This window comes from Zonotrichia albicollis, chromosome 3, assembly GCF_047830755.1.
Source record: "Zonotrichia albicollis isolate bZonAlb1 chromosome 3, bZonAlb1.hap1, whole genome shotgun sequence".
In the NCBI taxonomy this organism is placed as follows: domain Eukaryota; kingdom Metazoa; phylum Chordata; class Aves; order Passeriformes; family Passerellidae; genus Zonotrichia; species Zonotrichia albicollis.
The window spans coordinates 43,273,187-43,298,487 of record NC_133821.1 but is presented as its reverse complement, the minus strand read 5'-3'; the positions used below and the strand labels follow the sequence as shown (position 1 = coordinate 43,298,487).

General features: G+C 35.1%; 1 protein-coding gene across 7 annotated transcripts in view; it reads left to right on the top strand.

Annotated features, from left to right (window-relative positions):
- The window catches only part of CEP170 (centrosomal protein 170), a 94,454-nt gene that overhangs the window by 47,629 nt on the left and 21,524 nt on the right, over positions 1-25,301 (top strand). For 6 of the 7 annotated variants that reach the window (XM_074537256.1, XM_074537255.1, XM_074537259.1 and 3 more), the window contains exons 9-12: positions 169-812; positions 13,432-13,581; positions 19,547-19,673; positions 22,471-24,276. In XM_074537256.1, the coding sequence (XP_074393357.1) occupies positions 169-812; positions 13,432-13,581; positions 19,547-19,673; positions 22,471-24,276 (2,727 nt within the window). The remainder of the gene's footprint in view (positions 1-168; positions 813-13,431; positions 13,582-19,546; positions 19,674-22,470; positions 24,277-25,301) is intronic. The other variant, XM_074537257.1, reaches the window with a different exon arrangement.

The window sequence follows — 25,301 nt, the reverse complement described above, 5'->3', positions numbered from 1 at the left end:
GAACTGTACCAAATTTGCAGAGCCAGGTCTATAAGCTATTGGAGTTGAAACAGAAATCCACTTTGAAATAATTTCCTTCCTAGTTTGCTGCTTGGCTTTTTTTGTAGATGTAATGTTGTGGTCTTACCTTGTTTCACTGTGGTATATATTGTTTTGCTTTGCTTGTAGGGAATAAGCATGATGATGGCACACAAAGTGATTCGGAAAATATTGGTGCACACCGGCACTACAGTAAACGGGCGGCACTTGAGGAGCACTTAAGGCATCATCATACAGAGCTGAAAAAGTCACACCAGAAAGTCCATTCCACAGAAAAGCAGCAAGAACAAGCTGGTTTGAGTCAGACTGCCTTTATGATTGAGTTTTTTGATGAAGACCATCCTCGCAAGAGACGTTCTTACTCTTTTTCTCAGAATGTAGGAGCTCTGGGCCCAGAATCTCCATCTCCGACATCTCATGCACGAGCTGAAAGAGTGAAACCTGCATCAGGAGAGAAAGTCCCTTCACCTGTGCAAGCCAGCACATCACACCACAGAGCAGTACATGGTGTTCATGCCAAACTTCTAAAACAGAAATCAGAAGAACCCTCTGCTGCGTTACCTGCCTTACAAGCTGCGTTGTTAAGGAGTTCAGGAAGCTTTGGCCATAGGCCTACTCAGAACCAGGAGATGGACAAAAAGTTGAAGAGCCAACATATTTCTGCTGCTACTGAAAAGGACAATGAGGATGACCAGAGTGACAAAGGTACTTACACTATTGAGTTGGAAAATCCCAATCCTGAAGAAGTGGAAGCCCGCAAAATGATTGACAAGGTGAGAAACCTGAAATGCATTCTGATCTTAAAAGTGTTATTGCATGTGTGGGCAGCTCTCTATCCCTTCTGTTCTGCTTATTAAAACTGCTGCAATAACACAAGTTTTTAAACCTGTCTATAATGTTGAAATACAAAATGTTGTAAGAGCAGCAGTAGGCATTTGGTTAAACGTTATTCCTTCTTGCATACTGCTGTTGTCTTCAAGCTTGGTAGTTTTAATGTGTTTCCAAAAGATTTCAGTACCAGGCACCAAAAATCATTTAACCATAAAAAATACCAGGCACCAAAAAATCACGTAGCTGGTACTTTTATCAGGATGGTTTGTGTTCTTGTGGAAGTACCCTCTTGTTCTTGAAAACCTCTTGTTTCTAGTTTTCATAACATAAATTGGTTCCATCCAAATTATTATATAGATATAGGTTGCAAATGTTTTCTATACTTATTAGAAAAGTGTATTCAGTAACAGTAACTGAATTTCAGTGTCAGCTGTTAAGAGTAAGTATGAAAATGCTTTGATTTTCCAAAAGTGTTTATATGATAGCAGTGTAAATTTCCTAGTTTGCTTATTGGTAACCATAGAAATATCAATAACAGTACAAATTGTATTTGCAGTTTAAAAACTGTATTAAATAACTATTCTTTGGATTCAACAGGAAAATATGGGTAGCAGAAGGCTATGTCTAATAATTTTGCTTAACATGACTTGAAATGGACTTTTTCTGCTTTTGTTGTGTTTTCCTAGATAATATATCATTGTAGAATGCCTGCATCCAATTCTAGGCTAGGGTTTTGCAAATTTACAGTAAATTCATTGTTTGGAATTATCTAAGGATTCATTTACATGTCTAAAACTTTTCAGAGCTAAACAAATACATTCATACATTTAGAATTCATCTTGGTTAGTGTTGAAAACTGTTTTGCAAGAGAAGCTAGCTTCACTTGTTTGATTTTGTAAAAAAAATCTAAAGTAGTGGGGAAATGGAACATTGCATTATAGATTATTTTCTTTTAAAAAAGGTGTTTATGGAGCATTTGGAGACAGGGATTAAAGTAAAGGGTGTCACCTTCAATGAAATAATAAAGATAATATTTTCACGTCTTTGGATTCTGAAAAGGAAATTTTTTACTTCTTTAAATCAATGTTCAAAAGTCAACTGGGAACTAAAAGCATTCCAAATGAAGCAAGTAAATATTAAAGAACTACAAATTTCTACATTTATTCTTAAATTATAAATCTTCAACTAAATAGCATCAGAAAATTTGTAAGTCAAGTTTTAGCTAAATCTAGTAGTTCAACAGGGCTGTTTTGGAAAGCACACCAAGTAATAACATTTAAAAATAGACAATTTATGTACTTGATAAAAATGTTATTACTGCCTAATGTTATAATCAGAGAATGTGCTGAGTTGGAAGGGACCCATTAGGATCATTGAGTCAAACTCTCAGCCCTACACAGGCCATTCCAAGAATCACACCCTGTGATTCTCAGAGAGTTAATAAAATTCCAACTTTTTTGTGGCCTTCAGTACCCGTTCAGATTATCTAAAGTCAGTTTTTTGTTTGAATCAAATATCTCCTGTTACAGGAGAGATTCAAGAACAGGAAGTGAGTGGAAGCCTTAAGAATGGTAGTAAAGTATTGCTTCATAATCTTAGTGTTATATAAAAGCTTTTGGGTATCATAAATTTCCTTTACTGCTAACTTTAAAGGTGTCACCACTACGTATTAAAGATTTACTATGAAGTAAAGCAGAGATATTTTCTCTTCAAGGTCTTCTGTATCATTTCACTTAGTATCTGTGTTGAAATCTTATGAACACTATATTTTACACCCAGTTCAAAGAGCCCTGCTCTGCAATTCTTATTTGATTTGGTAATACGAAGTAGTATGATACTATTTTTATGAAGTGCAGAAAAATAGCCAATGAAGAAAATCTAAACCAAATGGAAGCCAAAATTTTTGTCCTCCAGCTGAGCTCAGCTTTGCTTCCTTCCTATTTTAAATTGCTAATGCTTTGGATAATCTTACTTGGCCAAAGGGGGATAAGTGAGGTATAAGACAAGGACTTTGTAAGCCTGTTGACTCATGTGCTTCTTTATTGAGGATTTAAGAGAATTATTGGTATACATCTTATCAATTATTTCAGTATAACCACCCTTTCATTGTTGGCAAGTCAGTCCTTTTTCTGAGTAGTTACTATGCCTGCTCAACTGAGTCATTTAAGGGTGTCTCTTGGGTCCAAACTTTAATTGAAATTCAGGAGTTTACTTTGCTAGGATTGGGATGAAAGTGCACTATAAATAGCAAGGATCACTTTCTAAAACATTTGCACAAATAATGCATTCTTCTGAGTAGCAATTTACATTAGAATGGTGCTAAAATCTGTGTGTGGTTTACCTAAAAAAATTTCAATGGAATAAAGTAATTCTGTATTTGGATATTTTCTCCCTTTTATTGGAGAAAAGGATGAGAATGACCAAAATATCCAAAGATTACTCCCAAGTGTGACTCATTATTAGCCTTAGCCTCAATTTTCTCTGGAAAGAAACATAAGAGCAAACCACAATTGCAAGAATAGTATTAACCTGTAAAAAATCAAAGTGAGATTATTAATGCTTCTTTACATTAAGAATCCAAGAGAAACATGCAGGAAGTCAAAGTTAAAATTCTCAGAAAAAAATTGAAAAAACCCATCTCTCTGTGTAATTCTAAGAAAAGGGGAGTACAGATCTTAATGTTGAGCTGTATTACTTCCTTCAAAAGTACTGGTTTTGCTTAGTGTAGCCTTTTGCTAAAGATTGAAGGAAATAGTCTCAAGAAGAGTAGATGCTTGTGTGAAATTATTTTAAAAAGCCAGAAACTATGCTGTCCTGCTTATTCAGCATCTTTATTTCATTTAGATTGCTAAGGATCCAGTTCTTCCTCTGGTGCTTTTCAGCCTCTAAGAAAAAAGTATTGTCACTATAGCAGAAAAGGAGCAGAATAGCAAATGACAGAACCTTTGTTTGTCAACCATTTTAAAGCCTGACTTTTGAGAATAGAACGTGAGAAAAATGCATTATCAGAAAGAAAGAGGAAAATATGTAATAAGTAACAGACAAAAGCTTTTTAATTTCAGTTCTTTTCCATAACAGAGAGGGGTAATCACATATCTGCAGTCATGACTGTCTTGGGGTGAATGTCTTCTACTTACCTAAAATGCAAGTTTTCAAATATATTATTGCTTGTGTCTTATACAACTTTCAAAGATATTTTAAAAAGATTTATTTTAAGGTTAAAAAGTACAGTACATATGCACATAGTTTTCAATTGTAAATGTTAAAAGAAGATGCAAGTCGAAATTTAGTTGTGTCTTAATATTCTTTATGAATACAGAGTACTTGAAAAAATAACACTAAACTTTGCTTCCTAAAAGTCCTTTCATTAGTCAACGATATTTCTGCATCCAGGCGTTCAAATGTCACTGAAATTCATAGAGCAGTATGAATTGGTTAGTAGGCTAAGGTATAGAAAATAAATATATTAATAACAGGAGAAAAATAGATGATAGGTCTCTTTTTGTACTTGTAGAGCTCTTTGTTGAATTGCCACTGGGAGCAATTTCATCAGTGTGGTAAGAAAGCAAGCTGCTCTTGTATGCCACAAAGCCCACCTTGGACATATGTGTCATAAAATATCCTCTACTCAAATAGCATCAGAAAGGCACAACTTTTTTCTAGCAGAATAATGGTCTTATTGTTGCAGCTAACAGCTAAGTACAAAATGAAAGAAATTCAGGATCTTGATTTAATTTAGAACATGTTTTCAGTGTTTAGTTTTCCATATAAAATACATGAGTAAATGTGGCACAGTTGTAGGATTTGTTTTTCCTCTACATCCAGCCTTTATGCTCTTTAGATGGATTCAGTGCTTTCTTCTGTTAACACTTAGCAATTGCTTTCTTTTTATCTCTGAGTTGTAAATTTTCTATCCATTTTATGTTTTTTAAATGAATCAATCTATTAGAAGAAAGTTGTTCTCAGAAGTCATATCACATTAAAAAATCTTCATAGGCCACAGAAAAGGTAAGTCTGCCAGTGGATGAAAGAATTTAAAATGATGCTTCTGCAGTTCATCTTCCTTTTTTGTAGATATAAAGAGACCAAATTATCATGCTAATGACTTTCTTTTTTCAATAAAGCAAAGTACTGTCAGTAATAAATATTAATAAATGAATGTGCAAATAATTCTGCATGTGTTTGGAATATTAAATAGTTTGACGCTATTGCAGTAAATAAAAAGCAACTCAATGGGGGGTTTTGTGAGTTCTTTGGGGGTTTTCTTCAGGGCTCTTTTTCTGTTTGTTTTGTGTAGGGTGTTTTGTTGTCTTTCTTCTTCAGCCAGTTTCATTTTAGGGTATTTAAAAATTGAAATATTTTATAAAACTTACTATAGCAGATGTAAGCTCTTCTATACATGTGGAATAGATGGAATAGAATTGAGGCTATATGAGGGTTTCAAGTCCTGTCCGATAACCAGGAAATCTGGGATGTTACAACAGTTCATATGCATATGGAAACATTTGGCTTTGGTCCCCAAATTTTTTGGCTTTGGTCCCCAAAATTTTGGTCCCCAATTTTTTTACTTGATTTATGTTATTTTAATTTACATTTCCTTAAAGATAATTGATTTTTTCATCAGCATAAAAATTTAGATCGCAAATTCAACTGATTCATACTGATTTCCAAACAGATGACTTGAAAAAATGTATCAAAATCAAACCTCAATCCATCCTGTCCCCTTCAAAAAGACTTACTGTGACCATGTAATGATTTTGTTTTCAGTGCAAGATCCATAGTCTAGATGTTTTAAAGTCTTTATGTAGATAGACGGGCCCTAGCAGTAATGATCTTGTTTTTAATATGCAGTCTATCACCTTCAATTTTATTTGATTAAATACTGTGCAATGAGTATACATAAATCTTGAGAGAGATTCTTCTTTCCTCTTTAAAATTTTGGAATAGTAATTATGGAGGGAAAACTGTATAGGTGTTCACTGTAGACAGCACATTTTCCAATTCTATTTTCTGGATCTTTCTGCTCATGATGATAGTTATTTGTTTGGTTTGATTTCTTTTTTTTTTTTCTTTTTTTTTTTTTGAGTATGGATATGAATGGGAATCTGTTCTGAAAGATGATTGTTATAAAATGGAATTTCCTTATTCTTTTTACACCCAGGGCATATCTGTCATACCACATTGTAATATTGGCTAGCATTAATTTAAAGTAGTATTTACTTTTGAATGATTTATTGTTGTGTCTTTAAGTGTTCATTAATGTTGTATACCAGATCTTGTCTTCTCTCTTGCAAATGTTAACAATTTTTCAGTCAGCTTGCAGATTGTTATTGTTATAATTCCTCTGGTTATGGAATTAACATACATGTTATAGAACTGCTCTCAGCAATTTTTTCAGTATTGTAAGTGGAAAAACTCTCTGGAAAGACTCAGTGGGTAGAGAGGAAGTTAAGAGAAAAAAAAAATCTCAGTATGTTTCAATGACTCTTTAAGGAACTGAGGTAGATGTATCTGTTTTCAGAAAATCACTTTCAGGTCTCCTGTCTTTTCACACTCTCTGGGTTTAATTGCTTTTACCATTGCTTCAGCAGTTTCTTTGGGAGAAATGCTTTGAGCCCTACAGAGTGGCTTGTTTGCAGAATGACTATTTTATGAGTACAATGCTGAAAAAGCAGCAGACCACTTGAAGCCTATCCAATCATCTGAGCTTATAAATTTTGTCAAGAGTTCAGAGGACGTTTATGACCTTTTCTTTTTATAAGGAAAGGAGTTTTACAGCCTCTAAACTTGTTTCATTTTTAATTTGGAATCCTAAAGAAAATTAATTCTTCACAGTGGCAAACAGAGACAAAATATGTATGCATGTAAATATGTAACTGGTATCTGCTAAGAGGAAGCTCTTAGACTTGGCATGTTGATCCTTTTCATTTGCTTATGTGGCTTTTTTTATACCAGAGCATCTTGCATCTGAATCTATAACTTGCATATAGAGTTAAAATGACGTAGAGAGCTTCTGTGAAAATCCATGCTATTCATGAGACATTCCCTGCACAGAACACAGTCTGTTTGCCTGGAAAGGCCAGGATAACTGCCAAGAACAAGCAAAAACTATTAAAATGAAACTCCTCAGAAGCAGCTTGGTTAAACACAGTTCATGTAGTAGCTAAACACAAAAAGAGCTGAGGCATTGTACTCTTATCTCACTTTGTGAAAGATGAGAAAAAATGTTTGCCTTTTGTCTTTTCTCTGTGATCAATAACTGACTTTTAAGGACCAGCTTGCTGTGTGTTATGAATGCCTGAACCACCTTCTGTGGAAGAATTGTCAGGAGCTCAGTCTGAGCACCAAATGCACCGAGATGATCTGAAGCCTCTTCCATTTCCTTGCTCTCTGGAATCCTCTTTTGACATCAATCAGTCATACTGAGTGTGGTTTATTTACAATGTCTTCTTTCTTAGTACACCCAAACTGTGCTCAAATCTGAAATCCTGCTTGTATTTTCAAAATCATACTTATTCCTTTTTTTCAATATATTTGGTTTTTGCTGGTCTGACTTTATCTGTTTACAGCTCAGTTTCGGAAACCTACTTTTGTCTTCTGTCACAAACAAATATGCTCATCTTCCTTTCTCCTGAAAAGCTATGAAACACAATTGCTATCATAATTTACATTCCCATCACTTTACAATGACAAATACCCTATTTCAGATTAAATAATTTGTTCCTTATTAATTTTGGCATGATCCTTCTTTAATGCCCTGTACAGTGTAGACCCTTATTCCTTGCCATTGCTCTGCTTTGTTTTTATTTTTTTTAACTGTTCATCTTTGAATTCCCTTGTGTCTTTCTTGTCATTGGGTTTCATTCTGTTCCTTTTATACAGATTGCCTACATTGAAATTAATAGCATTCAAATAATGATATTTTTAAAATATGTTTCTAAATTATGTCCCTGACTGTTGTTAGGATCTAAAAGAATAGCAAAAGAGTTATTGAAATAATTTTACTTTTCTAATATCATCATTAATGAATAGGAATTGCAGCTAGAATTCCTAATATTTCTTTGTTGGTTTTCTGTTAATTGATGGTATTGATAATTACTATATATCCTTTTCATTAGGACTTCAGCAGTAAGATTACTGGGGAAATATTGTCAACTAAAAATTTTAAAACTAGATAGGATTCTTCAGATTTTCCCATTCTAATACTCATAATTTGCTGTCAAACTGAGTGAATATATCTATTAGAAGTCTCAAATTACACTTTTTTCTGTTCATATCAGTATCTTCAGTAATGACTTGGATGAGCAACAAGCTCTATGCTCATTATGTACTGAGTAATTATAGTATTGTAGAACTGCACTGTGATCTTCTTACAACATGAAACAGTTTAAAGGTAAAGCAAGTAAGAAGTCCAGATATTATGAACTTGGCAAAACATCTAAATGAGATACAACTTGAAAAAGTTTTTTTCTTAGTCATGAGCTTGCAGGGTTATAAAAAGCACATAGGAAGAACGTCAGGTGAGATTTGTGGGTGTAGGGGAGGGGGTTAGCAATCCATTGTCTTCCTTCTTATTCAGAAAAAATCGTTCCTGCTGCCATTTGTGACCAGTTTTATTTTAATTTCTTGAAAGTATTGCACATATTGAGGAAGAATATTGACTTCTATGGTTTTAAAGAATCATCTTGATAGTTAATTCTAAAGTCATTGAGTTCCCCTCTAGTATCTGTGCTGTAAAAAAATATTAATTCCCTGCTTTGGGACAGGAGAAGGGAAAGTGAACAAGACCAATCCCTGATCACTAAAGCTAGCTTATGTTAGAGCTGTGTTGCAGCTATGGTGATGAGCAGGTGAACTCTGAGTAATGAGCTTTTGTCACAGGGAAGTGTATATGACCTGCCAAAAGAGAATAGTTCTGCTTTCTGCAAAATTAGCCCTTGCCAAAAAGACCAAGGCACGGTCTCAGACTTGGCCCTGTAACTCACGCTGTCTCTGAAAATGTGCCAGTACTTTTTGCAGGTTTTGCATCTTGCTTTTATTGTGTTAGACAGATTTTGTTAATTCTTGGATTTGGTTGGATAAAGAATTTTAACAATTACTGGTTAATACAGATAAGGTTATAGTCTCAGAATATTGGAAAAACTGTTGCTCCTATAAAGTGATTAAATTTTTGAATACCCTCATTAAGTTACAATTTTTTTGCCATTAGTTAGTGCATATTTTCCTTCTGTATTTTTTCAGGAAAAGTTTGCATTCTAGCAAGTAACAAGCATAACAATTCTAGCAAGTAACAAGCTTTGAGACTTGTTATAGTTTTAGCCTACTGTTTTGGCCCTTTGTTACTGGGTGAACTGCAGTATGTAAATGGATTATCATAGGGAATCTTTAAAGGAGTTACTTCACTGCTTTGAAATGGAAAAGTATGTACCAGGAGTTCACCTTATCCTTCCTACTCTGAAATACTTGGGGCTTTCTCAAAACTCTGCTCTAGGAGACCTGAGATGCTAAGCCAGGGTGCCCAGGACTTTATCCATTTGGGTCTTCATTCCCTACATGGGCAGAGACTTGGCAAGCTTGCCTGACTGTCCTCAGAGTGGAAAAACTTTTCTTCATACCCTGTCTCATGTGACACGAGTTGTCCCTTGTCCCCCTGCAGTGTAGCACTCTGGAGAGCTGGGCTGTCATCTTGGTACATTCCCCAATGTACTGAGAGGCTGCCCCAAAGCCTTCCCCTCTCCAAAGTGATCAAATCCAGCTTCCCCAGACTCTCCCCACAGGTAAAATTCCCTAGTCTTTGCCATCTTGGTGGCCCCTGCTGAGCTACCTAGTTAGACAGTGTCTCTCCTGTATCACCTGTTGATCCATTTGCTTAAGGAGCCAGCTGGAATGCAGCTTAAACAAAATTACATCAGGAATATTTCATAGACGGGTCTGGACACTACAGCACGTCATCATTCCCATGCCATTTAGAATGTCCTGATTCAATGGAAATTGCTTCATGCTTCATAACAATAAAGTAGTTATTTTTAAACACCACCACCACAGTTTATACACGATGTTTGTATCTGTTCTACATTACAACCATGTGGCATAGACCCTGCAAGAACACCATGAAATGGTGCAGATTGGTGGGGTGTCTAGATTTTTCTCTCTCAGTCAACTTTCAAGGTTTTCTGTGAAAATTTTCATCCCAGATTTTGTTCTGTAACTTCATGAAACTTGAAGCAACCAGGATGGAACAATGTAATCTTCCTGCAAAAAATACAATTTCAGAAAAATAAATAATAGGACAGAGCAGGGCAAAAAACCTTTAGCTTTCCAGAATGATTTCTTATAGGAAGCAGATATCTTAGAAATACCTTTTTCTGCTAGTTTCAGTTTTAAATTGCACATGTTAAAAAACTGCATTAGAATTGTTGTTTTTTTTAATATTTCTAGGATATATATATAATTGTTATTAATATTTTTTTATTCTTTTTACATTACTCCTTATTCCCCAGGTTCTCTCAAAAAATGCATGATCAGAGTCTTGTGAAAGTCCCTGTTGTTTACAATACTATTGAAAAAGGATAAATTATTGAGGAAACTTATTTTGCATTTACACCTGTGTGGTGGATATATGTGATTTGTGATGGTTAGTCACGTACATGGAATACACAGAATTATTTTACCTCCTAATCAAAAATAAAGGCTTGCTTCTCATTTTTCAAACAGTCTGATATGTCCAAATCTGTATTGTTTGTATATTGATTGCAGAACCTGGCTTCATCTTTTTCTTCCCCATAACTCAGTTAATCAAAATGTATTTCTTAGTTGCTTCTGAAAAATACAAGCTTTATAGAAAGAACCTTCAGTCTTTCTGTCTAAATAGATGAGAGATGCAGCAATATGTGTCATCAACATTTCCTCAGAATTCTCTAGGTTTGATTAAGTTATCTCCTAGACCTTCCTTAAATGATTTTGTAATCATGAAAGTATTTAAAGAGAAGAAACATCTAAAGAATTGGAAGCATTGAAAAATGTAATCTAGTCTTTGCAGGAAGATAAAGTCTCTATCCATTCATGCTTCAGTCACAACAGCTCACTGTTTGCATGCATACCATATTTTATCAGCCCAGAAAATACAAATTGCATTTTCTAGATGGTGGAGAGTTGATAAACGGAGTATGTGGATTGGTCAAACCTGAAATTCTGACAGTATTGCTTTTCTGCAGGTGTGTGACAGGTCTGTAAGTAATAATCTACATTTTGTGAAATACTTGAGTTATTTTATCTTGCGAATAATTTTAGTATTTAAATTCTTATGTGTTAGTAGCAATTTTTTAAGAGTTTTTTGTATATCACAAGTCTGAAATTTAGTCTTTGGGTTACATCACACTTACATGCATCTCCTCTTTCTTGTGAGAAGAGGGGCTTTGCAGTTGTATAGCAGTGGAAGCAGTGGAACTTAGGCCAGGTGCATCCACAATGCACATGTAGAATGACATTGTAGTATGAAAATATACTTTTATTGAAGAAGATGTTTTACTTTTCTGTCTAATAATACAGTCCCCAAATATTTTGCTTATCTCTTCTGATATCTCCACTGTATAGAGAGAAGGAACATTAGGAGTGCTAACACTTGGGTCTTAGTGATATTCATATCACCTTTCACGGAAAAAAATAGGCAATATTCAAATTTGGTTTTGCAGTAATTTCAGTAATAGAAAAATAACAAAATTTGCTTAAACATGAGTTCAGTACTAGAAAAGGTAAGACTGAAAGTGTTATTTCTGATACAGTAAAGAAATTTGACATGGTAAATGAATGTGCTGTCAGATAAAAGGAAGCAATTTATAGCAGCAGTTTGCTGCTGAAGTCTAAATTAGATAGGGATGTCTGGAATTCATATTTTCCTTCTGGTGCTTATGTGATAATACCAGAATTTAATTTCGTTTAAAAGAACATATAAAATTCTGTAATCAATGAAAGGATGATACACAAAGAAAAAATTCTCTGCAGAATAGTGATATATTCAAAGAAAGGTGTCAGTGGACGGTAACTGGTTTCTATCTTCAAAAATTGCCACAACTGTACAAATCAAAAGTATATTATGAAAGCAAAAATTTAAGTTTTAACATTCTATTTTTATAAGAATAAAACAAATGTTTTGTAAATGCTGTTAAGCAACTTCTAATCCAGAGACTCTAGATATAAATTGAAAATTTGGGGAGCACTGCCTGAATTTTAAGGCTTTCTCATGAGAGCAAAAAACATATCCAGAGCATTTGAGAAAATTTCCTCAGGTCTTAGTGTAATAATGCTGTAGCAAGGTTTTCCTGTAGTTAGCATAAGGAGTTGAATGTCAGGGTGCTAACTATTATTTTTTCCTTTGTCTGCTTCTCAGAAGCTACAACATTATGGTTTGTGGCCATCTAGTGGTGAATCCATTTTGAAAACACTAACCTTGTTAAGAATTGTAATAAACTAGTCCTCTGGCTTTGCTTTGCAAAACTGAATTACAGTACACTTTTGGAGAAAAAAGAATTCTCTACGCCTTTTCCTATTCTGCACATTGTTGCAGGAGGATAACATCTTGAAGATGACAGAACAATTTTTGATGTTAACTGTTAATTTTTGGCAACCAGCTTGAATGTGTGTGGTTCATTTTAATCTGTAATTTGTTAATATCTAAGTCCCTAGTAGTAAAGTAGTGATTTTATTTCTTACACAGAAATTTGAAAATTTTATTAATTACATGTTTCCAAGATTAAGATATTTTCTAAAATGTATTTGATTATACATCAATTCTGAAAGCAATTCACATACCCTGTTTCTATCACTCATGAGAAATTTGACAAACAGTATGGTGGTTCTCCTGCTAAAGTTCTATTATTAACTGCCTTAGTAATAATGTTTTTCTAGTATTTTTTTTTTGGAACATTGTTTTTAAAATGTCATGGGAAAATTATCCTGGCTTGAGCAGAGAGATTAATAAAAGCATCATTAGGAAATAGAGCAATAAAAGAACTATGCCAAGTCACGTCTTGGATGAGATGAGTCTGCATGATTCATGAGACCTGGTGGAGTTTTAATATCTGCCAAATCTCCAACAGCTGAGAAACTGAAGTTTTGTTTGTATTAGACAAATAATTCAATATGCATATTAATAGCAAATGCAAGAATTTATATTTCTTATTATCATTAGATAATAGCAAAAATCTGATAATTTGGTGGTTCTGCTTATTGGGTTTTTTCCTTAATTGGTAAAATGGGTTCTGCAATGGCTTCACTTTAATCTTTTGTTCCTTTCATCAAAGTGTCATTTTTTCATATCTGACCATTCCAACTAGCAGTTCTTTGAATTTTCACAATGTTGACATAGACTTCCTCATTTTTTAATAATTGTTGTAGATTCTTCTTCTGTTTAATTTGTAAATTGCACTAAGGTGACAAATAAGCATAATACAATAAAACCGATTTATACTCACTATCCAGCATGCCACCATCCATCCATTAACATTGAACATTGCATCAGGATGGTATTGGGTTAATGAATGTAATGGTTTGTTTCATTTTCAGGTATTTGGAGTGGATGGCAGCCAGGATTATAATAGGCCTGTTATCAACGAGAACCAGAAAGATTTAGTAAAAGATTGGGCTATAAATTCTGCTACAGTAGTGCTGGAAGAAAAAAGACCACTGAGTACAACTGGATTTCTTGACACAGAGGTAGAATTTAATTTTTGACGGTCTTCTTTTTTCTTCCACTAAAAGGGAGCACTAAGAACCGACCAGTAAGTGTTAAACAGGAAACAAAATCTTGCCTGGAAAAGATGAACTCAGATCTATAAGTAATCTATTTCTTCTATGCCTTTATTGCATCATGAAAGCTTCTCTGTCAGAGGCAGGCATAATTCAATGTGGAGGTGTTTTTAAACTTGGCTACCTTTCTACATGCACTGACACGAGTGTATTGGAAATGTAGCAGAAGTTTCTTTGCCACAACATAATTTTGCACAGTATATACTTCATGTAAGTTCTTCAGCAGAACTGAGCAAAAGCTGGTTATGTTTTATAGCCCAAAGCAAGTAACGATATTAAAATTCAGAAATAAGATGTGTGCACTTAATGCATGATACAAAGTGATCTAGGAAAAAAATGATGGATAATACTTTTCAGATTTTTTTCTCTGAAGCCAGAGGACTTTAGGTTTTTACATTCATGATTTAAGTTCTCCAATGAGGTGCCACTCATGACAAGTCACTTACATGATTCAGACACATATAACTTAATCAGTTGGTGAAAGAATATACAGAGGAAAATGCCTGTATTTATATGTGACTTAAAATATGCACACAATATATTGGTCATATTTCATAATGAAAACTTGGGAGGCATTCTGCTATCATTGTGATAGATAACTAGCTTGAAATGTGTCTGGAACAGAACAGGATCACAGTGAAGTGGAATCAACTGGCAACTGTAAAGAAGCACATAACACTTATGTCTAATTCCTTGGTAAACTGTTTCTGAAGTGTGGTCCTGTAATTTAGCAAACTTTGTAGATAAGCAATTTTTTGGAAGATATTAAGAGCTTTAAGTGTGCCTGCCATGCAAATACATTGATTTTAGTACCTGTTTCTTTTAGAGGTGTGTTTTCTCATGGTTGTATTTTAGCTACTGTGAAGCCACTGTCACTGTGCCTAGACTAGTACCTTTACCTGGTTTCTCTAAGGCACTTCAAGTGAACTATTGCCGCACAGCATAGGCATATCCCATGGAAGGTTTTTTACCTTGCTTCTTTGCACAAATCTATAACCATATTCTTTCCCTCTCCTATTTTCATGCCTTTTGCAGCACTCAGATCTTTTGTGCCTTGTCAGTTTTAAAGAGTATTGATATTTTTTCACTTTTATAATTAAATAAGCAGCAGAAGAATGTATGATTCGTTTATTAACATAATTGGTCTTTTCAGGTGTCAACGTTCTGAATAAAAGGTTTTGTTTTTAGAAGACTGAGACTACTTCTGCAATCATACAGCAGATCTAAGAAACCTTCTGGCAGTGATACACTAAAACTCACTTTGATTTAGGTGGAAATTACAAGAATTATGCTGCTTTATTACTGCGACTGCTTTGCTGCATTAAAAGGTCTTTATATAGTGGGAGAGAATAGGTTATTAGCATAATTTTAAATATTGCAAGGCATGGTGATAGAGTAAAGAAATGAAAATTATTTGGTAAGTCAAGGAGCAAACTGACATAAGCAATGTAGATAGAGCAAGGATTAGTGTAAGAAGAGTTGAGGACAGATGAAGATGGAAGAAAGCTTACTAGGGAAAGTTAAAAGTAGATGTTGGTTGATAGATATGCAGAAGTACAAGAGGAGCTAGTTCAGAAAATTAGAAGTGTCTTATAGGGAAATAATGGGAAAACAATAATGAGGATAACTACTGGGAGAAGATTGTTACATTTAAAGTGTTATTAGCAAAACTTGCCCTCTGATTAGTCAGTAGGAAGGGGAGAGGCAAATGTGTTTGATTTGTAAAGTTTGTGGGTTATGTTCTCATATACAAACTTTTCTGCTTGTAGGTTTTGGAAGACTTACTGCATTACTGAGCTGCAGATCATAAGTTTATAAACCTTATTGAAGATCTTGGCTAAATAGTCAGGTAACATCAGGGTAGCTCAGTGTTCCAGTTTGGCATCCACTCAGATTGTGGGTGGAACTTACTCCAGCTGCCCATCACAGTTATTCCTGTACATGATCAGCAGAATGAGGTGAATTCAGAACATGATTGACATAGAAAAAGCAAAGAATAAAAATCTAAGATATTTCTATTCAAATGAAATGGAAAAGGTGGCCTGGGAAATTGTGAGGATTTTATAGAAATAGTTTATAGAATCAGAGAATAGTTAGGGTTGGAGGACACCTCTGGAGACCATGCAGTCCAGCACTGCTACCAAGGCAGGACAGCATCATCTAGAGTCACTTCAGGGGTTGAAAGCTTATTCTGAACTTAAATATCTTAGCTTTACAGGGGTTTTGAAGCATCATTAATAAAATTCTTGGAAGTGCTGTACTTGTTCAAGAAGTTTTCAACTTTTTCTTTGATACAGCAGTCTTTAAATACTTTGGAGTAGTGTATTTCATAAATAAAGTAAAATGCAGAGTGAGTGTCTTGTCACAGTTGAACTGAACCTGAGTACACTGGTTCTTGCCTTTTCACTGATTACATATAGGCAATGAAAATACTAAATCCATCTATTTAAAATATTTAAATGTTTTTATTTTCTACATTATAAGCTGCCACTTGCCAGCCGAGGTAAGTGTGATTAAAGAAAAAAAAGGAAGTAAATGGAGAACAAAGAGAATATTATTATTATTGTTGTTGTTGTTCTTATTATTTGTTCTTACCCGTGAGTTTGGTTAATAAAAATACTGCAGGCATTTGGGCTATGACCTATCCCTCCAACTTCCATTTAATTTTCAGTGGTCAGTTGTCTGTGCTAAACATGGTTCTTGAATAATGGTTTATCAGCATTGTGTTTGATGTGCTTCAGTTTTTTGGTTGGTTTGGGGTTTGTTTGGGGATTTGGTTTTTGGGGGTTTTTTGTAAGACAAAAGCTTAGAAACCTGGTTCTGCATCTGTAGAGTCATCAATGCCATTGACTACAATGTTCTGTTGCTGTTTTGAGTGCCTGCTTATGTTTTTCCCACTGAAGATCAGAAAAATAATACTACTGACATTCTGAATATTGAATTTCATTCATGTAAATATTTGCTATATTGCTTCTTAGAAGTGGAGAATTTAGAGGCTGTATTTCATTTTGTTTGTCCTCTCAAATTACTCCAACTTTCTGTCTTGTAGAGCAATCTATTTAGTTGGAGTTTGATACTTACTTTTTTTTGAACTTAGATGCTATACTGAAATGTAGGCTGATGTATCACCAATATCACAGGGCTGTGAAAAGGCAAACAGGACCCTTGAACACCCAGGAAATGCTTTACCAGCAGAAAAGGGCAGTGTTATCACCATGGTGAAGCTTCCCCTGTAATAACAGCACTGGAACTGTTAACATTCTTGGGAGAGAAGGGTGGATACGAGTCTAGGGAAGGTACAGAGTTACTCAGATTGTAACAGGAGAGGAGATTTACCTTACAAGAACAGATCAATGCTGTTCAATTAGTCTGGCAAAGTAACAGCTGAGATGGATGCAATTGCTAGGTTTTCATGTATAAATGCAGTAACTGTAATAGAAGAGAGAAAGAACTGTTAAAGATAGGTGTCAGTGTTGTTCCAGGAATAACTTGAAGACATTGGCTCTAAATAAGTCAGGTATGGAAATGTGTAAAAAGATCATCACCCCAGAGGCATATGGTTCTGAAGCAGGTACAGTGAGAAGAACTGCTGTCAAGGCAGCAATTTATGAAAAGATTAAATAATATGATTCTTACAACTTGAACTGTCTCGAGTTATGTGTCTGAAAAAACATCTAATTTTTAATTAATTTTATTCACATTATTGAAATCTATTTAAAAAAAAAAAAAAGTTAATCTGCTGTGAAATGCCAAGAGCTGGACATGCTTTTAGGTGTAATGTGTGTGTGCTGTGGATTTTTTTCAGATGTGGAGCCTGAAGCCCTAAATCTTTAGGCTGAACAATAAGCCCACAGAAATCCATTGTTACATTTTCAAAAGATTTCTTACTCACTTTTTATGTGAGATAACCATAAGAGAAAGCAGATTTAACACAAAGGTAAAAGGCTGGTATCTTGTAGATAAACCCAGTTTTTCTGAAATACTAGGAAATTGCTTTTGGTATTCAAGAGAAAATTTGCAGGATTGTATAGTTGAGAGCCTGTAAGATGCCAATTGATATGGGTTATAGGAAGAACATTAGGATATCTGACATGACTTTTTAGATATGTGTTTTATAAACCTTACACCTTCTGGATGTGCATAAACTACTATGAAAAGAAAGGGTGTATTTTTGTTATTGTTTATGCTTCTATACACAGAGAACTGGCAAAGCACACATTTGCATTCACTGCTATGTAGAAACCATTTTTTGGCAGTGTAATTAAAAGAGAAAATAATTTATCATGTTGTTTTGAGGCAGTTAATCTGCAAAATCTTAGTATGTTTCTCCATTGTGAAGTAAAATTCAGATTTCTGGCACATATCTGTATCTCAGAAATTGGTCAGGTGGTACAGAAGGAACTAGTTGAAATGCTCTGTTGCAAAGATGATTGGAACATCTATCATGTTTGGATTTGGCTATAATTAGTTGTTTTATTAGATAGAAGTTCACTAGTAGAGGTAGGAAAAGAGAGATTAGTGATAGGAAAGAAAAATGAGGTTTTGGTAGTTGCATTAATGCAGTGTGTTTTTTGTAATATTGTTACTGGCACCCCGCATTGTCTTCAGAAATGCCCATAAATAACAAAAACACTGAATTGCCTTCCTTTGCTATTGTTATACTTGAATTTTATAGCATTTTGATTTTAAAAAATTAATTCAAAATATGGAAATTTGTATAATTGTTCAAAAAAATTACCTGCTGCATCTCTGATTTACTACATTCATGATATTCTGGAAGAGATCCATGATGTTGCACTCACTTGCATTAACAGGAGAAATTCAAGATTGTAAATTTAAGCTTTTCAAATGTCTGAGTAACATTTAATTTGAAAGAAATTGTCATATAGTGGGTGGCATTGTCCTTCATAGACATTCACCATTCTAGTTCTGCTAAATAAATTTTATAGAATGTATAGTGTTGTTTCCTGGTCAAAGACTAGAATCCAAGAGTTGTCAAGACATCAGGCAGAAATCAGTGTTTTGAGTAGAAGTGCAAAGATTTGAAGGGCTGGTGATGTTTTTTGGAGATGTGAGCAGGAGAGACTGCTTAGATATTTGATAGGACAGTAATATTGTACTATAATTAGAAATCAGATTTTGAAAAAAGGATGCTTTAGTAACACAAGTAGATGATTTAATTCTATGCTTTTCTTACATTTTAAAAATTTTCAAGATTTCAAAAGGCATACCATCAAGAAACCAAATTAATTTCCTTTCTGGTTTAGGTGCAAAAAATTGTAAAATACTGATGACATTGACTTCATTGTTATGCAGTAGGATGGTTTAGAACTAATCTTTGCTTCTTTTTTTGTTTAGGCCAAACAAATAATCTGAGCTTCCTTTCATTTCCAACATAAGTTATTACTCTTTCAGTCCTTAAGGTAGTCTTTCTGTAATGAAGTAAATACAAAATTCCATCTGGACAAGAGGGTCTTCTAAACCAATAAAATGTCACTTTCTTGTCTTCCTGAAGCACATTTTTTGATTTTTTAACACACCCCCACATCCCATGTACTTTTTCTGCACTTCTGAGCTGAGGATTGAAGTAACCTGATCTTAGAACTGGCACATGTTCTGATGCATTTTATATAGGTTCTGGTGCTTAAAAGTTCACTGCACTAGGAACTGTTGTTTATATGGTACTGATTCAGCAGCTATGTAGATTTTGTTTATTGTTTGCCATTCTAAAATTTACTGAGGTAAACTATTTTTTTCAACTTCCTCCAGGAAAATAGTTTGTGGCCTGTCTATTCAGGAAAAGCCTGGAAAGATTACATGCTTTTTTATCAAACAGTTATAATTTTTCTTCTGCTGTTTTTTCCTTTCTTAGGAAGGCTCTGCTAACCCTGGAAGTAAACGTTGGGTGTCACAGTGGGCCAGTTTGGCTGCTAATCACACTCGTCATGACCAAGATGACTTGAGATTGGAGTCCTCTGTGCCTGCTCCATTAGAAAATGGTATTAAAAACTGTTCTTATTGTCATAATTTATGCTGAAAAACCTGTGAAAGGGAGAAAAGAATGATTGAGTACTGGACTTAATCACTTTTTTACTCCTAATGCCTCAATTTCACGTGAGATTCTTCTGTTTCATTGAGTACAAGCAGCATAAAAACAAGCTCAGCAGTAGTGGTGCCTGCATGGCAGTTGAGTGCCAGTATTACACTGAATGGTACTAAAACAGGAAAGTTTATAAACTGTTCAATATTAGAGAAACTTTCATTTAAATACAGTTTGGGTTGGTCTGCATGGTATGTTTCTTTCCTTGCATCTTTCTTAGTCTAAATTGGACCTCAAGGTAATGATTATTAAACAATCCAACCTGAGACACTTCAGCTGAAGTATAGCATCCTTTCCTTATCTTGGAAATACAGAAGACCTTTCATGTTTCTTGAAAAACCCAGAAACTTTCTCTTTAGCAATGAGCAACCTTATCTCCCTTTCTTGTGAGTGCCAGATGTTCAGGGCATGTCTCTCCATAGTTTAATTATTCACATTTGTGATTTTGAAATGGTTTATTCTTTAATATCTACAATCTTGACTATAAATTTCTCTTCTGTTTTTTTCTTCCTGCAAATTTCACTTTAGAAGTTGTGATCATCTTTGGGAGAAGTTGTACAAAGAAGTTTTGCTTTTAAAGTTGCATAATGCATATATCTGTACCAATGCATGAAAAAATTCTTATCAGTGACTGCTGCTCTGTTGTTGCTTTTCTTCCACTCATAAGCATTGAACTTGGCCTAGGATACTGAAAGTCAAAGGAGATGGAAAGGGGTAAAATTAAATTATCTGATACACACAGAATAATGGAAATCAAGAGCAAATTTTGCACTATTTGAAAGGATTGAGTGTGTACATACAGGACACTTAAAATCATTGCTATTAAGACTGATTCTTTGGGTGGTTAATTGGGAGCTTTGGTGGTCTTTTGTTTTCTGTAGTTTTAAATGGTCACTTTCAGATGAGGCACTACCTAGGATCTTTCTTCTTTGGAGAGGTAAAGGCTTTTCTTACCATTATGAGAGCTAAGATAAGAGTTAAAGGGAAGTAGCATACCTGTTCTGCAAGAAGTCTAAAATACTAAAGGGGAAATAAAGCATTCAAAGCACCAAAGGTGTAATAAGAATAAAATTTAGTATGTACATCTAAGAGCCAATTCAGAAAGGATGTCTTGTTGACTTAGATGCCTGTATCTTCTTTAAAAATCTTTGTATTTAAACTTCACATAACATATACTTACAACATGTAGTTGCTAAACAACTCCATGCCTTTTTTTTTCTAAAGGCAGTTGGAAATTCACCAGGAAGCAAGTCACATGCTTACATATGTATAAAATATTTGATCTAGTAGTCATGTCTGAGAGAAGTCAGTCTTCACAAATGTCAATCATAAAGATGTTCATTAAACTTTCAATTTGTTTCATAATTTTCAAGAAAAAAAACAGTCCTGGAATTAGAAAATCTTGCTTAGATTTCAGAGGTACTTACTGTTTGTCAAATTAGTATCTTAACATAGATTATAGGAAAAAAAACCAACTGTGAGTAATTTTGCATTCTTCATCAAAGGTGTGACACTGCAAAGAGAAAAGATAGATTGAAGAGCATGGATAGAAAGTAGCAGGTATACATACAGCATGATGGTTGATATTCAATTAATTGCTTAGACGATTCTTGCAGAGAGAGAAACCCTATACTCCAGTTCTTACTCCTGGAGCAACCAATGTTGGTGGCAGGCTGTGATAGGAGAGTCTCAACAGGGTGTGCAGAGCAGTTGCTTATGGATCTCTCCTGGCAAGAAAGGGATTTGACAGATGTGTGTTACTAAATGTGTCACATTATATTGCAACAGCAGACAAATGAACTGCAAAAAGAATTTTTTCTATTCAAATATTCAAAGTCAAGGCAATTTATAGAGCAATTTATATCACCTTTGAGTAATAAAGGCTTGTTTCTGACAGCACAACTGCTGTGTTTGTTAAATGGGCAAAGAGGGCACAGTCATCATCACTGTGGAAAAATAAATCTTGGTCTCTAAAACAGTTATTCCTTGCAACAGTCTATACTTTTCTGATGATGGAGCATTCACTCTGTGTACACTGAGAATTCAGTGAAAGTGCTTTAGCACTAATACTGCATTCTTTTGATGCTTTGTATACAAAGCATTGTTGATGCATTTCCATGCATTTTTACACTACAGTGTCTTGTTTGGGATAAAAACATTATTTTTGCTTTCTCAGCCATAGTAATTTGTTTGTTCATGAGTGGGGCTTTTCAATATTGCTGAGAAGTGTCTCCCAGCACTGCAGATTCTTGCCTGAATGAGGCAAGGCCTCACAGGGAGAGGCTGTAGTCTGTCCATGAGACAGATCTCAAGCTGTGGAACAGGCAGGTAGGGAGGAAGGAGAATCTTACTCTTTTTGGTAGTTTTGAAATCTGGTCCTAAAGATGTTTAGGAATGTAAGACTTGCTTTCTACTTCCTGTTGTGATGGTGTGCTGATTGATATAACAGTGATTTCTCACCTATTTTAACCTACTGTGAGATCATAAAAACTTTGTATGATTCAGTTGGCTAAAAGAGTTCATTAAATGTTTTTCTACATGTCTAAATATAATTGATCTTGTCACAGAACAGCAGGATGGACTGATGACTTTTTCAGTTCTGTTGTATTAGCCTTACGCAGTCTTAAACATTTAATCTTTCTATTTGCCTTGCAGTTGAATGTCTTCTCAAATATTTTTTTCCCTTTCATTTTTAGACACAGACATCAGTGAGTCTGGTATTTCTGTAAGAAGTGCTGGTTCAGCTGCTTCTCTGACCAGCCAAGGTGAGCGAAAGAGGAGGACACTTCCACAGCTTCCCATAGAAGAGAAAGTAAATGAAAATTTAAAACCAAAACCTGTATCTCATCAGAGGTCAGAAATAGGTGAAAAGCAAGACACTGAACTTCAAGAGAAAGAAACTCCAGCTCGTGCCTCAGATGCTAAGTCAAGCAGAACAATGAATGGTCTTTCACCCAAAGCTACTGGAGACAAAGTGTTTTCTTTTCCCAGCTCTTCTAGTAAAGAGAGAGTTGAAACTGGCAGAGAAACTTCTGTGGTAAAACAAGCTTTAGCAAAAATTCAACAACAAGAAAGAAAGGAGCAAGGACACTGGACACCTTCAAAATTATCCTCTACAAAATCTGCTGCAAACCAGATTGAGAAAGGTAGGGAGGAGATTGTTATGTCACCCAAAACTTTGGATAATCAAGAAAATGCTCCTGGACATGTTACAGATAAAGCAGAAATTAAATTGGCACAGATTGAGGGAAAAAGAAGAAAAAATGAGGAAATCATTAGAGGACAAAGTCCTAAAGTTCTTGCAGGAGATAAAAAGGAATCTTCAAAACCCTTAGTGAGGCAAGGTAGCTTTACTATAGATAAGCCTAGCACAAATATACCTATAGAACTTATTCCTCACATTAATAAGCAGAGTGGTTCTGCTGCCCCTTTAGTATCTGCAAACAGGTTACGTGACAGAAGTGATTCGATGGACACTGATTCCAGTATAGATACAACACTAATCTTAAAAGACACAGAAGCTGTAATGGCTTTCCTTGAAGCTAAATTGCGTGAAGAAAATAAAACTGATGAAGGTCCTGACACTCCTAGTTATAACAGAGATAACTCCATATCACCAGAGTCAGATGTCGATACAGCCAGCACAATCAGTCTAGTTACTGGTGACACTGAAAGAAAATCCACGCAGAAGCGGAAGAGCTTTACAAACTTATATAAAGATAGATGTTCCACTGGTTCTCCTTCAAAGGATGTTTTAAAATCTTCTACAAGTGCTAGAGAAAAGATTGAAAAGAAAACTAAGAGTCGATCTTCAGATGGTGGGTCTAGAGCTGACGCTCGCAAAACTGTGCAATCCAGTGGAAGAATGAGGCAACCATCAGTAGATTTAACAGATGATGACCAAACATCCAGTGTACCTCATTCTGCCATTTCTGATATCCTATCATCTGACCAGGAAAACTACTCTGGCAAATCACATGGAAGAGTTCCTTTCGCCTCAGCAGATGAACTTGTACATTCCAAGATGGAAGGAAAGTCAGCTAAATCAAAAACCTCTCCTGTTGGACTTGGGCAGTCCAGTAAATCTACCACTCTTCCAAGACCTCGTCCCACAAGGACTTCTCTGTTGCGCAGAGCCCGCCTTGGTGAAGTCTCAGATAGCGAGCTTGCCGACGCCGATAAGGCTTCGGTCGCTTCCGAAGTGTCCACTACGAGTTCTACTTCAAAACCTCCGTCGGGGAGGAGAAACATTTCCAGGATAGACTTACTGGCCCAGCCTCGCAGGAACCGACTCGGCTCTTTATCAGCACGCAGCGACTCTGAAGCAACAATAACCAGGAGTGCTGCCTCACCGCGTACCCCAGAAGCAATCATCAGGAGTGGCTCAAGGCTGATCTCAGGAGACAGCGCTAAAGTTTCTGCTAGAACTCGAGCCAATAGCATTTCTCGACTTTCGGATTCAAAATCCAAATCCTTGGCCTCGGCTCATAATTCTCCCTCAGGTATGTGAGATTATTTGAAATAATTTTGTACAATACTAGATGCTTTTAATGTGTGGATTTTTTAAATAAATTGTTTAAGAAACCGCTCTTATGAAACTGTTGAGTTTTAGTTGATGCAGTCTTTTTCTTTGGAGTAAGAGGCTTCCATGGCATTGTAGAGGTTTCTCATTTAAAATCATAAAGCCAAGAAACTGTAATCCTTCAACTCTGGATATGTGTTCATCTTGAAACCGCTAAGAACTGGATTGGGACAGTCAAATGCATCAACAATAATTCATTTTAGTGCAAAAACAGACAAAAGATCTCTTTGCTCAAATCGTGGTAGTAGAAGTTCAGAAGGTCAGCAACACTATTTAGTACATAGGAGATACTTATTTATAAGGTAGGCTTGTAAATAGGCAATCAGAGATTTCTTGATAAGAATAATAACGTTGAAGTAATTAATTGAAAAGCTATGTACTACCTAACTAAATATCATAAAAAAATGTCTTTTAAAGAGTTTGCCTTATCTTGGATTATTTCCCATTTTGTGTTCCAAATCATGGCAATTTATGAGTTCATCATGATTTCCAGATCATGTTGATCTTCTTTTGTGTGGTGGGTATTCTACCTTGTCTTACATTTGGAAGGAAAAATCTGCACAGTCTATGAATTTTAACCTACTATTCTGTTAGGAGTTAACATAGCATTCTTAGTACAAGCAGTGTTAAAGCTGGTAGGTTTTTTCAACAGCAATATTAAAGCTAACAAAATAAAATGTGGTAATTATAAAAAAGTGAACTTTCTTGTGAAATGAGTATTTAAAATAAATGTCTGCTTGCTTTTAAATTGTCATGCTAGCAGCTTTACCATATTTGCAGTCAATCCACAATCTCAGAATAAAATTGAGTAGCTTCCAGTGATGTAGTGCTCTGAAATTTGGCTACATCCCACTCAGACTTGATATAAGCCACTGTGATACTTCATTTCCCACACTCCTGCTGTCCTTCTGTTGCTTGCATATCATAAGTGGACCATGTCAGGAT